This window comes from Terrapene carolina, unplaced genomic scaffold (assembly GCF_002925995.2).
Source record: "Terrapene carolina triunguis isolate 2854851 unplaced genomic scaffold, T_m_triunguis-2.0 Scaffold113, whole genome shotgun sequence".
Taxonomy (NCBI): domain Eukaryota; kingdom Metazoa; phylum Chordata; order Testudines; family Emydidae; genus Terrapene; species Terrapene triunguis.
Window position 1 is genome coordinate 18,136,382 of NW_020664464.1, and position 17,531 is coordinate 18,153,912.

General features: G+C 40.9%; 1 protein-coding gene across 2 annotated transcripts in view; it reads right to left on the minus strand.

Moving 5' to 3' along the window:
- Positions 1-17,531, minus strand: part of SLC28A3 (solute carrier family 28 member 3) — a 65,160-nt gene that overhangs the window by 19,852 nt on the left and 27,777 nt on the right. For both annotated transcript variants that reach the window (XM_024196075.2, XM_024196076.2), the window contains exons 4-8: positions 17,233-17,324; positions 15,001-15,190; positions 11,828-11,972; positions 8,294-8,407; positions 5,859-5,936 (exon numbers count right to left, since the gene is read on the minus strand). In XM_024196075.2, the coding sequence (XP_024051843.1) occupies positions 5,859-5,936; positions 8,294-8,407; positions 11,828-11,972; positions 15,001-15,190; positions 17,233-17,324 (619 nt within the window). The remainder of the gene's footprint in view (positions 1-5,858; positions 5,937-8,293; positions 8,408-11,827; positions 11,973-15,000; positions 15,191-17,232; positions 17,325-17,531) is intronic.

The window sequence follows — 17,531 nt, forward strand, 5'->3', positions numbered from 1 at the left end:
ACATTTCGATGCTAGTATGTAATAGGGAAAAAACCTCTCAGTACAGGTTCACGATAAGCCAGAGAGATTAGTAATGTTTAAACCAATACCTCTAACGCCAGAAAGCTTTTTAATTGTACAATTGAAGGAGTCACACGTCATAAATAATGAACATAACAGAATAAAAAAAAGTATAAAAAAATCAAATGCATCAGTACTAAAGTATTTGTCAATAAATTCAATTCTTAATTCTCCAGAGGAAAGTTACTACCATAACTTACTGATGAAGTTCGAAAAACACCCTCTCTCAAAATATATTAATGTGGCTCATAGCCATAACTGCCTCTGCCCTTCAAAAGAGTTACTATTGGGATATTTCTAGCTTGGCCCTGTTCCTCTAATGCATTTAATCATTTAAATTGATACTAGCTGACAGACAGGGGAACTTTAGCATTAGCTTGTGATGCATTGAGGGTTCAGGAATTAGGGAGAAGTATCACAGAAGTGAGATTAAATAAACCATCAAATGGCCACCACTCTCTTTTTCTAGGCATAATCCTTACAATGGGTCCCAACTTTCTTCTTATCACATATTCTATACTTAAACTTGTATCCCTACAAGAGATGCAGTTAGATGGAAATTCCTCAGATTCTAGGAACATGATTATCCATCAGGAAAGCATTGCAGGGAGAGGAAGAAGCCTGGTGGCCACCAACCTCAAGTAGCAGATGATCAAAATTACAAGCAAATATCTTTCCTTTCTCACAGCCTAACTGGAGGCAGAAGGTTTCAGTGTAGCTGTGGGAGTGTGTGACAAGTTGGAGAGGGAAAGAAAGAATGTGCCATTTAAGATGTGACACTTGCTACTCCTCTGTCATTCTCACTACACATGTCAGTGGCCAATGCTGTTACAGGCTTGTCCCTGATAAAATCACTTTACAAACTGACTTTAAGAAACTGAGTTTTAAAAGTGGTTTCCCATTGTGTACCTGAAGACAATTACAGGTGCAGTTTTTGTTCCCACAAGTCAGGATTTTCCAATTGTGATCATCTGCACCCTTGATTGGGTATGGAACTTAGCGAGTTAGTTTTTAAAAAATCAGTCCCTGATTATTTAATATGATAGTAACTTTTGTGTCAATGTCTTCAACAGAAAGTGGCACACAACCAATTAGCATGTATCTAATTACTGAGATGACCTGTCATACCCAGGTTAGCTTTTATCTAGAGCATGGAGGAGTCAATTTGAAAATGTCAGACTTTCCTTCCCTAGCGTGACCCAGAAGAACTGAACTACATGCAGCATGTGATAAACTATTTTCACATGCTGCACCCACCCTGATGTCTCAGTTGTGCTGTGCTCACTGGCCCATATTAGACAAACACAAAGAAAAAACCCTTATGTTAATGTTAGGGGGGCTGCAAAAGCAGAGCTGTTTTGAATGAAGGAATAACAGCCTTAATTCTCACCAATATGCCTAGGTCTTGCAGGGTTCTCTAAATAGGGGGCAGACACATACATTGTAGATACAGAAAAATCTATGCACAGCAGGCCAAGTTAAGGGTACAGTATCAGCCTTTCCTTTCCTTTCCTTTGTTGGGTTAGTTAGACTGTGAAATGTATTTGACAATAAAAGGTCAGATGCTCCCCTCTGTTCTTCACCAGGGAGCAAACATGCACTGATTGCATGAAACTGGGCTAGAAAAAGCAGAAGGAGTAGGGCGGACACCAAGCGTCGTGCTTCTCGGGCCCCCAGGTAGTTCTTCTTTCTGTGCACAACTCATTTGTGGTTCTGCAGGTGTATGGCTACCTGAATCAGAGATAAAAGGGAGATTTTTCCTGTATGCCCTCCCCCCTTACTTTCTAGGCTGCGACCATGGACGAAAAATGTCAGCCCAAAGAGAATGCATAAGAGAAAGTTATGAGTAAGGCTACAATTTAGTCACAGGTATTTGTAGTAAAAGTCATGGACAGGTCATGGGCAATAACCAAAAAATCACAGCCCATGACCAGTCCATGACTTTTATGGATAACATTAAACATTTTATGCATAACATTAAATGGCACTCCCATGGATGCTGCTGCTCTGGGGGGGGAGAATTAGGGTGGAAGTTGCTGCTCCGCGGGGGGAGGCACTCCAGGGCCCTGTCACCGCTGCTGTGGGGGAGGCGGCCCGGGGCCCTGCCGCCGCCGCTGCTTCAGGTGGGGAGGCGGTTTGGGGCCCCGCCACCACTGCTGCTCCCAGACCGCTGCTCTGGGGCAGTGCCTGGGACCAGCTGCCTGGGGTCAGCTGGACTGGCCGCTGCAGGAGTCATGGAGGTCCCGGAAAGTCACGGAATCCCTGACTTTCTGGGACCTCTGTGAAAGACTCACAGCCTTAGTTATGAGCAAATGTTAAGAAGGTCAGAATAGAAGCTGGAACTCAGCCTCAACTATGCCCTGTTCTACCTGTGCCCACTATGCTAATGCCCATGAAGGTGCGTAAGGGCTTGTTTATGTGGAAAAGTTTCACCAGTTATACCAGTATAATTATACTGGTGTCGTTAAACCATTATAGTTATACCAGTATAACTCACTGGACACTCATCTACCAGAATACAAGAGTCCTCATAGGGAGTTATGTTGGTATAAACATAGCACTTTAAATTCACATTCTACCATATACCAGAATAATTTCCTTGTGCAGACAAGTCCTAAACCAGGAATAAATTAAATAAAAGTGAACATCTAAATGGAAAAAGTAAGTCTCAAAAAGCTTTTTACGATTTCATGTCTGTCAGCTACAAATGTTACATTAATAGCTATTAGTGTAATAAACCCCCAAAGAAAATAGAACTATCTCATTGTTATGTCTTTATAATGTGTTTTTGATTAGCCACACTGTTACACATCCACTACTAATTCTGATAAATATGAGAAATCACCTTTGGACCTATAGAAGTGTCATTTGACTGTGTATGTAGCGCATGACTCTGAGATGCTGAGTACTCAGAACTCCCATGGAAGCTGGGCATTGTGGGTGCTCAGCATCTTGCACAATAAGACCCCAAATAAGAAGCAGGTGGCAGATGATGTATAGGTGCATTCTAGGTTTGAAACCTTTGGAAGATTCTCCAACCTCAACTATTCAAACTAGACCCTTATACTTAATGAACCAGAAAGCTCTTGGCATAAATAAAGAGCAAGCAGTCAAAATAACCAAAATCCAATAACATTTCATCTCTAAAGAAGTATAAAAGATTTAATTCTGACAAGTAAGTTTTAGCTGATCTATCTTTACTTATGTCAAGAGGCAATTGGGTGTGATCTTACTTTATGGAGCTGGGAAAAGGGTAGCATCACCTGCCTACAGAGATGATATTTATAACATCTCTGTTTGTGAGAATAAATATTTAAATAATGGGTTTAATCTTGACTATCTGGGCTATATTTTCAAAAATAGGTCTACATTGTGCCTGAAAAATATGCATGTATACACACAAATATGCAATAGTATGCATTTAAAAGTAACAATTTTCTGCATGTATATACATATTTTGTATGGGTAATTACTGCTTTTGCCTGTGCCTGCCTATTTTGTGGGCATATCTTGGATACCTGCTTTTGAAAATGTTGCTCTTTGTGTATTTAGTGAATATGACTGCAGAGGATAAATCCTAGTCCACACTTTCAATTACTCTTGCCCATGTATATAGGGATGTGCTCTTCTGTGTGCACAGGAGGATGGCTATGTACAAAGTTTTATGCATGCACTCACTCTAATTAGCAATCTGATTAGAACTGTGTGCAGCCAAAGTTGGGGTCTGGACATTGAGTCTCATTGCAGGCACTGGGTTATTGCAAAGGGGCAATCCAATTCTCCTGCTCATTCCCCCCCTCTCCTGGGCCAACGGAGTTTTGGGTGGTACCTCATCATCTCTTTGAAGCTACTGCAAAATACAGTGCATTAGAGTTCCACTTGCAAAGAATGGAAGATAGTAATATCACTTTTGACCAGCTTGATACCCAAGCACTGGAAAAAATATTGCAAGGGTTGGAATATGCAGGAGGTAAATGGACTGGCTGGGTCTGTCTCCTTAAATGTATCTTTTACTCAAGTTGGAGGAAGTCAAAATCCAAGATAAACCATATTGATGATCAGCCAGAGGGAGGATAAGAAGCACCAATGTGTCCCAGCTGCTGCTTTTTTTTGGCCTACAGTAGGTGGCACATAGGCCAATGGAGGGCTGATGGGAGACCCAATCACCTTCAGGCTGGCACCTGCTTGACACATGATTAGCATGCATATTCCTAAACTGAGCCATGTGCAATTCTGAAAATAAGCAGCATACGCACAGTTTTGAGGCCACATCAACCATGCAGCCCATTTTGACTTGTCTGTCCTTCAGTGTGAACATATTCTGCTAGTATCCAATCCCACTTTAAAATTTCCATGTGTGTCCTTTTCCAGTTTATCCCATAGAAAAAGGCACATATGGATGTTTGAACACATGCAAACTTTTGAAAATGTAGCCCTAGCTAACATATCAGTCCACAACATGCCTTTATCACTACTGGAGCATTTTTTAAAAATAGGCTATAGCTCCATGTGAATCAAACTCTTATTTGTGCAATGCACTCATCATGCTTTCACAAAACATACAGTGACTGAGCATGGAAATGGTCACTTAGGTGCCTGACTTTGTAAAAGTGAGAGAGAGTTGGAAAACTGGAAAAAAAATATTTGAAAGAAATTTTTTTTCCCTTCTGGTTTTTGTTGAAATTTTGGGGTTCTTTTGCTGATTTTTTTTCTAAATTTTTCTAATTATCCTTAGTAATAACCCACTATAAATGCACAATCATGGGAATTGTGCATGGAAACCGAGGCGTACAATTTCTCATGAATTGTGTACTATGTGTACCTTGGGCCTTCAATGTGGCAGAGTGATTCAGCGGGTCAAGTATAAAAACACAGTGTTCCCCTGACTGGATTTTATCACTCAGTGTTTGTGTTCAAAGTGCACTAACTATCGTCTACAAAAGAAACAAACCAGGTTGGTCTTATATAGCTAGGAAGCGAAATGAGAATAATTCCAGTCTGGACTATCACCTCAGTCTATGGGAGAGAGAAGGTATAAGAGTTTGGATAGAGAGACATTTCAGCTTCTTATCTCCTGGACCAATGGGATCAGTGATAGGTTGGGAAATGGGCTATCTTCTCAGGAAGGGAGAGGAGAAAGATAACTTGCCTAACTGTCAGCTCTTTCAAAGAAAGGAAGTACTGTTGACCTGTGATGAGCTGCAGAGAGAGCCTTGGGTAAAAAAATGCTTAATTCAAAACAGCTTCTTATTTTGTCCCCTAAACAGCTATTTTTACGGAGTTTCTTGCCTTCCTAATGATGAACCTTATTGGCCTGCACCCTCCAACCCTGCCTCCTCTTAATTCTTTCCACCTATCCATGGTATTTATAAGACGCCTATTTCCATGGTATCTCAGTATTGGCATCTTTACCTGAGTACTTGTGGGAGGGAGGATAAGATAGGCAGAAGTTAACCCTGTGCTTACCACTGACCAGTTAAGACCCCTGTATCCTGTCATGCCTCCATTTTGAAAACATGTCTGCTAATACTATCATCCTATCAAAAATGTAAATTGCTGCAGCTGGATTAAATAAATTTAGAGCAAACAAATGCATAACATTAAATGGTAAATTTAATCCCCAGTTCCCCAACTTTTTCATAGTGTGGGTCACATCTTATTGGGGAGATTGTCCCCTGGACACTTCCTCTCCCATTGGTAATTTCATACATGTAAATCATACATGGAATATGTTTTCCAATGAAACTCTTTTTGTGGTCAACTATATGTAAAATACAACATATATAATAGCTGTTTACCTTAAAGGCAAATAAATGATCTGTATATTTTTCACCAAACACAAATTTAGCACCAACATCAGAGTATTCCAGGAAAATCTAAAGAGAAAAAACAAACAAACAAACAAAGCATCTGTTATAAGCAGAGGGTCACTGCTAAATAAGAAGCAAATATTGCACAGACTTAAAAAAATCATAAAGGGTCAGATTGGCTGTTGGCCCTTTTGCAGGTTTTTGTGGGGAGGTGAGGCGCCTTCCTTCTGTTCTGCATCTTGTCCAATGAACAAGTACAATTGTAGCTCAGAATCTGCTCTCTAGGACCCAGTGGTGAACATTGCCTCAAAGGGAGCAGATGAGAGACATAGCCATAAGTCACACTTGCCCATCTGTACCAGACTACTGAGCTGACCAGCTGTGGAAAGGGGAGTAGTGTGCACCATCCTAAACCTTCCCTTGGGGTGGGGCAGAACCACCCAGCCACCTGTTCAATATTAATTATTATTATTATTTAGTATTTGTGTTACAGTAGTGGCTAGTGGTCCCAGCTGAGATTGGGGACCCATTAAGCACAGTTCAACACGTAGTAAGAAACAGTTCCTGCCCCAGGACAGTGGCAAAATGCTAGTCCAAAGGAAATGTTTATTTTTCACTCTGCACAGATGCCATTGAGGTGCATCTGCACATTCTACATGCTGTTGGCAGAACTTCACAGGGCAACTATGAGCAATAAGTTAACCATTTTCAAATTGAAGCCTGAAGGCAAAAAGAAGGTATTGTCAAAAGAATGGCCACGTGCCAGGTGGGATCAATGTTTGAGCGGCCCAGCCCCATCTGAATCAGAATGGCAAGGAAAGGATGGCAGGGACTCTTGTTTCCTGGAGATTAGTGACCATACTTTAGGGTTCATTTCTGAATGGGGGTAATTATATTTTAATAAAATTTTTATGTGGGAATAGTGCCACATTATTTGTCTACATTGGATTATTCACCTGTACCTTTTAAGAACTATCAGAGAGGGACACAGTATCCTTCTGCGCCAAAAGTTTGAATTCCCCTCACTGTATAACACTCTGCCCACCTTTTCCACTGTTACTCTCCAGCAGTGGATGATTTTTTACATCAGTTGTCTTGCAGGTTGGCCACATTTAGGAGCTCACATTGGATGCAGCCTCCACTCCAGCAATACTACAAAGTCACGCTAGTTTCAATGAGCAGCTCCTTGTGCAGAATTCTATCTCCATCTCCACTTGTGTTTCTGCCACCAATGCTTGAATTTTATTCCTTCTGTTTCTTCTATCGCAGGTCATCTGAGAACCATGGGGTCTGTGGGGGCAAGGAGTGTAGGCTTTGGTGCTAGTGTGACAGTGGCTGTGGTGATAGTATTTCATTAGATCTTCTATTACATGGCATTTTAGTGGACAGAGTTTCTTGCAAGGATGTTTCAGAATTGGACCATGAGCTTCTGTGAGTGGACCAGTATGATACTCTTGGCTGGTGATGGGGTGGGTTCTGATTTCAGCCCAAATGAGGTGATGGTCAATCAAGGATGGGGCATGTTCTAATTGTTATTTATTAGGCCTGGTCTACATTACAGGGCTGGTCTACATAAGCAGCCTTGTGTCAACCTAGCTGTGGAAATGTCTTCACTTAAATTTGGCTCCCAGCAACGGAAGTGCCTCTCTACGCCGATTTAGTAACACCTGTAATAAGGTTGACCAAGTGTCAGTGTAGACACTGTGTTGCTTATGTCAACTGTTACTGGCTTTCAGGAGCCATCCCACAATGCCCCACACTGACAAAACAAATGATACAAGTGCTCTTGGTGAGGACATGCACAACCAACACAAGAAGCCAAGTGTGCACACACACAAGTGATTTAATAATGGCGGTGGCTGTCTGACAACGTAAGTTAGGTCGACATAATTCTGTAGTGTAGGCATGGCCTTAGGCCTGACAATTTGGCATAAGAATAATATGCTCATTTGAAGGCAGTATGCAGAGAGAAATGAGGTGACTGGATCTTATCACTGGGCAGGTTACCCCACAGAGGACCCTATTTCTCCCAGGAAGTCAAAACAGTAAGGATCTGATTCTGCTCCCTTTGACTTCTATGGCAAAACTCCCATCGACTTTATGGAACACCTGGTGCATTAGCCTAGGAACAAAGCCACATTTCATCCCAAGAGGAAAAGAGGGTGACAGTTGTGTTCAAGAAACAAACGTTTGACTCTGATAATCTGGCTAATTGACTGTTTCTAGTGCCGTATTCGTGTGTAACAGAATGTAGCTCTTCTGAGTAATAGGGGACTGCAGACTTATACTGTGTAGAATATATAAAACTTTCTCTTATTAGTGTCTTGTTTACTTTTGCAGTCAACATGCTCCTGTTCTAATATAAATACCCCAATAAAGAAAATGTTAAAAAGAAAATAACTTTTTTTTGGCTAATGCCTTACCTGTATCTGTCTACCCAGCCAATTAAATACATCAAATCCTGCTTTAGTTCTCAGAGTAAGAAGTCCAAGAATAAACTGCATTCCAATTCCCCAAAATACTGGTCTCCAGGCAACCTAGCCATACAGAAAAATGAAAATACAGAAATCACTTGATATGAAAAGAAATATGTTAGTTTAACATACATATAATTAATGATGATTTAGCTACATTGTAGTGTATTGGGGTTGCCAAAATGGAGCATAAGGAGGTTTCATCTCTTTGGGTAACCACAGCTGCCCTCCTCTTTACTATGGAGTGATGGACTAATGCCAAATCTCTCAATGTGATGCCCCCTTTTGATCCAAGTTAGAACTGCTCAGATAAAGATGGAGCATTGCATGCTGAGCCCTGAAGAGCACAAACCATGAACAATAATAAGAAAAGAACAAGAGACATATCCCTCCCTGTATATAGTACAGAAGTGAAATAATTGTTATGTGAATGCAACAGACAACGAAAATGTTAACACATGATTCTTCTTTCATCATAGCAGTGAATATATCACTAGATGCTAATATAACATCACGATGTTGCTCATATAAATGGATAAAGCATTGGGCTGAGAAATAGAAGACTACTATTGTCTCACTATGTGATCTTGGTAAGTCATTGCACTTGACTATGCCAGTTTCCCCATTTGTAAAATAGGGAGAATGATGCTTTCTCAACTTTGTAAAGTGCTTGAACATCTATGACTAAAAAGGGCTTAGGAGAACCTGTGGGCTCTAGGCTGCTGATGCTCCTGCATAGGAAGTTTAGGCTGGGTTTTTGTTAGAGGAGCCCCTGAAGCTAGATACTGCAGGAAGTACCACCCAGCAGAGCTTGAGTGGCTGCCCCTGCAGCCCACTGATAAACTAGGAAGCCAACAAAGGGAACTGTCTGAGCAACAATGCTTGCTTGCTCATGCTCTAGGCCTTGCCTTGCTGTGGACCCTAGACTCTGACTTCTGACCCTGGTTCATCCCTGACTGCTACTTGCCTGCTGCCTCTAACTAGGTGCCTAATTCTGACTTCCTGGTATCCTGACCCAGCTTGATGCTGACTTTGCTACTTCCTTCCTGCCTGCAAGTGTTCCTGAGCCTAACTTTGTGGTATCCTGACCTGGCTTGCCCCTGACCCTACTAATTGTCTTCTGACTGGACTGGTGACTGGTGTACACAGGCTGCCCACAGCCTGGCCCTGACAGGGCTACATGAGTGTTAAATGTTATGATTACAATAATATACAAGCATTCATTATTAGGTTATTCCAGGGGTGGCCAACCTGAGCCTGAGAAGGAGCCAGAATTTACCAATGTACACTGCCAAAGAGCCACAGTAATACATCAGCAGCCCCCCATCAGCTCCCACCGCTGCTCCCAGCACCTCCCACCCACCGGCAGCCCCGCCGATCAGTGCTTCCCCTTCCCTCCCGATCAGCTGTTTTGTGGTGTGTAGGAGGCTGGGGGTGGCGGGGGGAGGGAGGAGTGAGGGCACAGCAGGCTTAGGGGAGGGGGCAGGAATGGGTGGAGTGGGGGCAGGGCATGTGGCAGAGCCAGGGGTTGAGCAGTGAGCATCCCCCGGCACATTGGAAAGTTGTCACCTGTAGCTCCAGCCCCGGAGTCGGTGCCTATACAAGGAGCCATATATTAACTTCTGAAGAGCTGCATGTGGCTCCGGAGCCACAGGTTGGCCACCCCTGGGTTATTCCATCTGGAAATGTGAATGGATGACTATAACCCTATACTTCAGGCTTTCTGCTCTGTTATCACAGTTTGTATATTGTAAATCTGATCAATTTACAAGGACTGAAGTAAGGTACAGCCTTGCTGATTTGCTCCTACTTTAATAAAATAGGCCAATTAGATGTAATGAAGACCCATGGGAGAACACCAGATCTGGCACTTATTAATTCTCACTTCAGTTGCTGGTAGTAATGCTTTGCAAAGGATTATGGGGTAAAAGCCAAACAGTCATTACTAAGGAAGGGGCTGTCAGGAGGACAGAGTGACAAAATAAGCATCCTCTGGAGTTCTATGTGTTGCACTTTCCCTTGGCTATGAAAAGCTTCAGCATAGATATAGAAGTGTTCCAGGAGGCTTTGTGCAATCTAATGAACCAGACAGTGGATTAACATATGACTCAGATGAAAAACACTAGTGCTATGCATAAAAACAGCAAGTAAAAATTGAACAGGGATTTGTGGCAATAAAAGCACAACCTTTACAAAAATCTCTCCAGTGCAGAGTACTGAAGCGGCTATCACAGTTCCTTGGAAAACAAAAGATAAGTAAACCAACAGGCATATGTAGAAAATATAGTGAAGGGGTAAATAGAGTGAATTAGAGCAGAAGCCTTGCACCTCTGAGGGCCTTTGAATTAATACTTTGCACCCTACATGCTTCCTCCCCCTTTCCATGGAGTTATACCATACCTAATGCTATGATAGGCCTGGTCATTGCTACTAGGAAAAACAACATCTCTAAAGTACAGATTCATTTTGTACTCAGTCCTTAAATAGGCAAAACTCCCATTGTGGCAAATCCTGAAATTAATAGGAGTTTCATCTGATTAAGGATACAACATAAGATGAATAAGGACTGTAGGATCTGGCTCATTGTTTTTTTAAAGTTTTAGGAGATACTGAAGTGTACTTCATTCCATTTTTCCATTGATGCTCCCCTTCTCCCTTTTACTGGATACTACTAAAACAGATTCCTGCTGATATCCTTCTAGCAAATGTGTCTTCATTGTCAATAGGATTATTTGAACATATGTAGAAAGGGACTTAGACCATTGAAGCCTGAGTGCCAGCCAAACAACAAAGATAATTTTCACTAATTGACCCTGAGCTATTAAATGTAACATGTACTGTGGTTTTTACACGAAGTCAGAGTGAAATGGTTTCTTTTCTTACTATAGAGAAATGGTGGAAATGTTCTGTATAGACTTGTATTTTAATTTTACAGAGCATAGAAAATATTATAGTCAGAGTCTAAATCTAGAGAATCCTGGATTTTCTATTGCTCTTATTGGGCACAATTTTGCAACTCCCACTCGCATTTTCTTATTCAAATTGAGTAGTGTTGTATGTAAGCAGTTCCACGGACTTCACAAAATAAACATTGATTTCAGTGGAACTCTTAACATGAAGTACCACTCAGTGTTAGTACGGGTTTCAGAGTCAGGCCCATTGTGACTGCTGGTTATCAGAACAATGATTAAGATTTTTGTAAGTGTACAAGTATTTGACCAAATGCATCCATGCATATGACCATATAGGTATCTCTCAATATTACATTAAAAATAAAGTTGCAAAGTCCAGCACTCAAGTTAGGAAATGCCAGAATTCACTGTGCAGTACAGTAAATATAGTAACTACAGTTAGGTTTTTAGAAAATTTATATCATTACGCGTAAATTGCAGTTGGCTGGGTGGAACTGTTCAGTCCCAGTGAGTACATTCTTGAGACTTAGTCAAAATGAAGGAAAAGATCAAGAGTTAGCCAAATACTTACTTTGGTTGGGTATTTGGAAAAGATCAACATCAAGAGAACATACATCACAAGCCCACCAAAGGAGATGAGCTGATTGGTTCCCTGTTTGGCAGTGTCAAAGATGAGCCAGCAAATGATAGCTGCAATTAGAGCTATCCACACCACCCTATCAAAAGGGAAACAAATATAATATCATACACAATATCTTGATTAAAAAGAAGAGATATCAATTACTCCAATTTCTATATTATTTTAATTTTTTTAGATCAATACTGCTACATCAAAGACCACCCATCCCAGCCTCTGAGCACCGGTGGCAAATTCTTAAAAATACATCTCTACATAAATAGGCAATTAGCCAGAGATAACATTACCCCAGCAGCAATATGAATACAATACAAATCTGTCAATCACATAGGGTGACCAGATAGTAAGTGTGAAAAATCAGGATGTGGGGGGTGGGTAATAGTTGCCTGTATAAGACAAAACCACTAATATCAGGACGGTCCTGATAATATTGGGATGTCTGGTCACCCTACAACCAAACCACCACCAGAATCCTTCTCCAATCACTGCCAAAATAGAGGAAAAATATTTTTGCTTTTTTGCACAACTGTTGTTTCCATTTTAAATACTTTGTTGAACTTTCAGATATTTTTGGACTAGCTCTGTCTTATCTCAGACACAGCTATTCATATTATTTATTACTATCTTAGGTACCTATTTTGGGCCATTCAAAATCTTCAGTGTAGGTATCCTAAAAGCCCTGTGAGAGACGGAAGTGCTAATATCCCCAGTTTATAGATGGGAATTGAAGCACACAGAGCCTAAGGCCCAGATCCTCAAAGGTATTTAGGTTCCTAATGTCCACTGAAATTAATAAAAATTAGGAGCCTGAATAACTTTGAGGATCTGGGTCTAAGTGGCTTGTCCAAATTATACAGGAAGTCTGTGAGAGAGCAGGAAGCTGGACCTGGGTCTCTTAAGATCCAGGCTAGCACCATAGACATTAGATCATTCTTTCTCTCTCTATAATTGTTTCCTAGGAAAAAATAATATGTCTGCCCAATAATAACATGCCAAAAGCTACACATAAATGAATAAATGTGTGGCACAAACCAATCAAAATTAAGAAAAGTCTGTATTGCAGGTCTTACAATAGGGCAATGATGTGATGGGAATATTTGAACAAGCAACTCTAAAATTTTTCCCATTATCCTGTGTCAAGTCCCAGGTATCAGAAGTACATGTGCCTGCAGAGGGGGGAGGGATTGCGGAATCTGTTCGTTAGCCCATTTGAACAACAATATCTTCTCATACCTATAACCAAAGAAGGAAGCAACAAACAAGTTGCACTTGGCTGGAAATTTGTATAGTTTGTCATGAAAAAATGTGCAGGGATGGAGTCTCAGTTACTGTAAATCAACACAGTATATTGATAATCTATTTTATATGGCCCTCACTACTGTATTATTTGAACACCTCACAAACATTCGTAAAATCTGTCTGTGGTAGGGCAGTACTGTTATCCGCATTGTACCAGTGGGGAACTGAAGCATGCAGACCAAATGACTTGTCAATAGTCAAGCTGAAAGTCCCACATCAGCACGGAATTGAACCCAGGTTTGTCAGGTCCAAGCTAGTACCCTAACCACTAGACTAGCCTTCTTCTGTGTTATTAATCCGCATGCTTATTATGCTAGTACCCAAGATGGTCCCTGCCCTGAAGCACTTACAATCTAAACAGACGAGACACAGGGTGGGGGAAGGGGTAGAATGCACAAGCAGAGTGAACTATGTGATGGCAGAAAATGGCATGTTAGTGCCACATTTTTTATTAATTTTTGGGGTGGGTTTGCTTAGGAGGGGATCAGAAAGGGAAGGGGGGTTAGGGAGACAGGGAAGGGGAGAAGATGGTAGAGGGGCAGGTGTGGAGTGAACCTGAGGTAAAGAAACAGGGTGGGAGGTGGGTTGGAGGAACAGCCAGTTAGCATAGGGCAGAGAAAGTCCAGTTAAAACTATAGAACATTCTCTGAATGTCCAGAGGTCCTGGCTTTGGCTGCTTCTGTCCCTGCTGGCTAGAGTGTCTGATTGGCTCCTCTCTGCAGTTTTCTACCACATGCACCATCTGCATCCTACTGCCCCCAGAGTGTGTGTGGGTCTCCCCTGCACAGTTCTGGGTCCAGGATAGTGCTGGGCAGAGGGGGTGTTCCCAGCTTGTTCCCATTTTGCCCCCTCCCTCCCAGTGAACATGCCTCTACTCTGACTACTTCTGTTCTTACTGCCCGGAGACAATATAATGTTCAACTTTTATAATTGGATTGAGTGGTGTGTGTGTGAAGACCACAGGATGGATACACTGGTGTCAGTCAGGATTAACTCCAGTGAAGTACTGGATTTATATCAGTATAGATGAGAGAAGAATCAGGCCCTTTATGAGCACATATGTATGGGGGCATTCTCCCCAGAGAAACACTTGAAAATCCCCGCTATTAAGTGCAAACAGATCCCTCCCAAAGACAAAAAAAAAAAGAAAAAAAAATTGCTCTTCAGAAATATTCTTGAGCCCTAGAATAACTGAGAAAGGGGTGTGAACTACATCAGAGGCAGGAATTTTGGCCAATTTCCTTTCCCTTTTGTGTCAGGATTTTAACAGGATGGGAACCTTTAAGATTCCCCTCCAGCACATCACTCTAATGTGGTATTCCTTTTGCTGCCAGGTAGGGGCCAGGAGGAGTTGATCCTAAGTGCTCCAAATAACCAACCGCTTTGTTAATAACATGTTATTTTGCACAGTAGACATGTTTGTTTCCTGAGGAGTAAAATTATGCTCAGATACCACAGTGATGGGGCCATACAAGTACCTAGACAGATTAGATATAGATATAATACATTTCAGACTTCAACAATTTGTTCATCTTAGATATGTATAAAGCCCTGAGAATTATGCTTTATAATGGGGAACCTGACACAACTTGAGTGCTAAGTAATGGTTTGAATACCAGTGATCTAATATTGGAGAAAGAGTCATTCAGGGTGCTTATTAACTTGCATTTACATTCACTTCCCAGTGAAAACAGTAAAATGGTTTTTAAAAAATGGTCGCAGTGAAGTCATAAAATTTATAAACAGCTAAAAGGCTAAATTAATGATATTATGTCCCTTTGCATAAGTAAGAAGCCAGTTTCATTTACCATTTTAGCCAAAACCACTGTTGTTTCAGAAACCTTTCACAAGGGGAAAAGAACTCAGCAATTTTGTCTTCATATCTGGCTATTAAAAAATCCCAGCAGATGAAGAAGATGGCTAGAACAGTGAGTACAAAAAGCGCCAGGGCTCTTTGAAAATTCAGGACACATGCTGCGATGACTATCATCAGGTAAGCTGTCAAGGAAACAAGCATATGTATGTCAGTTACATCTGTCCTGTAAAAAAAGCAAACAAGCAAAACACACAACAGATGGCTATTTACTTACTTGAGCTTTAATTAGGAAATAGGAAAGTAAAGCCCTGATTCAGGAAAGCACTTGAACATGTACTTAAGTTCCACTTGATTTCAATGAGACTTAAGGATGAGCTTGAAGCTAAGCATGTGCTTAAGTGCTGTCCTGAAGGATAGCTTCCTGATTCCTGGTTTAAATGTGGACAGTGCCATTACATACAACATATTCAGTCACTATCAAACCCCATCACTGGGAAGTGGGGAGAGAAAGAGGTTCTGGTGTGTGGCCAAAGCAAAGTCCATTTTTAAGGTAGCAGCAAGGTAATAATAATAAACCAAATTAATAAACAGCACTATTCATCCTTAAATCTCAAAGCAGTTTACAAAGGAGGTAAGCACCACTAGTAGTGTTACATATGGTAGTATGTAAAAACAAAACCAGTAAATGTTCATTCAGATTACAGGCCTGGTGCCAGAAGTATGGGGTGATGTGATGCAAATAGTTGTCAAAAGTAGACACAGAATTTGGATAATGCCCTGTAGTTGAGTTAAGGGAGTTTTGAAGGCTGAGATCCAGTAAGAGGGCAGGAAGTATTTCTAGGAGAGAAAGAGAGAGAGAGAAAACTAGGCTTTGCTGAAGTAAGAGGCAACAGTAGATACCAAAGTTACTACATTGATGTGTGCACTATAAACATTTCAGGGATAAATAGTTATGAGGAAGGGGAGAGCAATGCAGTTAAATAAGAATAGTTGGAACCTATAGCTAGCAGATGGGATAGGAGGAGAGATGAGATAAGACCTGGCTCATGAACATGGGGCAGGGATGAGGAATGGATAAGTAAAGAAACCAGCAGAGAAGAATCTAATAACAACTGATTTAAGGTGTACATTAAACAATAATCCCCAGATTAAACAGAAATAATTCTGCTCCTGTATTCAAGTAATCCAAATAAAAATTGGCTTTTAGGGGCTACCATGATGTATTTCTGGCTGAATAAAGCCTACCATATATTAGAAGAAGGCAGTTTCTTTGATCACTGGGGCAAAGTGAAACATCCTACGGAGCAGCATGTGTTCTGTGCACAAATGGAGTGATTTAAAAATAATGGTGCCTATTCCATCTTCCACGATATGCATGAAAGTGGAAAATATTAGTGGAAATAAGGAGAAGCATTCAGGGATTTACCTCTGTAAAGAGTTTAGGTCGGAGGACCTCAAAAGGAAGCTCATAAAAGGACAGAATGGAACAACCCAGTTTACTACACAATCAGGAGAGGGACAAACAGGACCATTTGAATGAGTTCTCTATGTATGCTGGAATGCCGAGGCTTTGTGGCGTGACCTTTCCATAATGAAACACTTTGGCGTGGGCACTGAATGGCTCAGGTAGGAGAATGTTAATAGGACAAGGAGCCTTTCACTTCTAGAACACTGATTTGAATCCAGTCTAAGTTGGTACTAACTAAAAGTCATTAGTATCTGATTGCTGTTTAGTGGTGTATAGTATAGGAATTTGTAGTCTCAAGCAAGTTCCTAGAAGATATAATTTAAGATAACTGACCCCACTGTCTCAGCAGAGAAGCTGATCACTGAATGGACGTAGTAACTGAACTACCCTTTTCATCCCTAAATGTAGTCTGTCCAGGTCAGAGATGAAGCATATTGGTGGTACAGCATTGGGAAGCTTCCACTATTATTGCTCTTGCTGTACTTGTCTGCTGAATAAACAGAGAATTTCAGTCTGAAACCATTATCCAGGACTAGAATTCACTTTAATCTCCTATATCTTCTCAAAAACATTCAGAAAGATTTGATGGACTCTTATCTGTAGAAATGTCTGATAGTTTTCCAGTATGTTATATCAATTAAATTCCACTTCACACTATTTAATTCAAACATTGAAAGCAAAACATGCATAGCCTGAAATCAAAGTAAAACTGAAAGAGGGTACAGTTATTTCCTATGGTTTTAAAAAATAAAGTACCTGCTATTAAAATTCCATATATCACATATCGAATTCTGGTTTTGTATTTCTTGCAAAAGTCACAGACTTCCTCATATTTCCTTTCCAGATACCTAGAAGTACACACAAGCAACCAAAGCAAACAGAACAAAGAAATAAATTCCACCAAAGCAGAAAGAAGAGTAATTCATATAGGAACATTGCATTAGATCTATCAAAGCTCCTGGACTGCCAGAGAGTTAATTTTGCATTCCAAAGTGCAAAATAAAACTCCTTTGACAGGCTTGGCTATCTTTTGGGAACTATTTTAGTATTAGTTG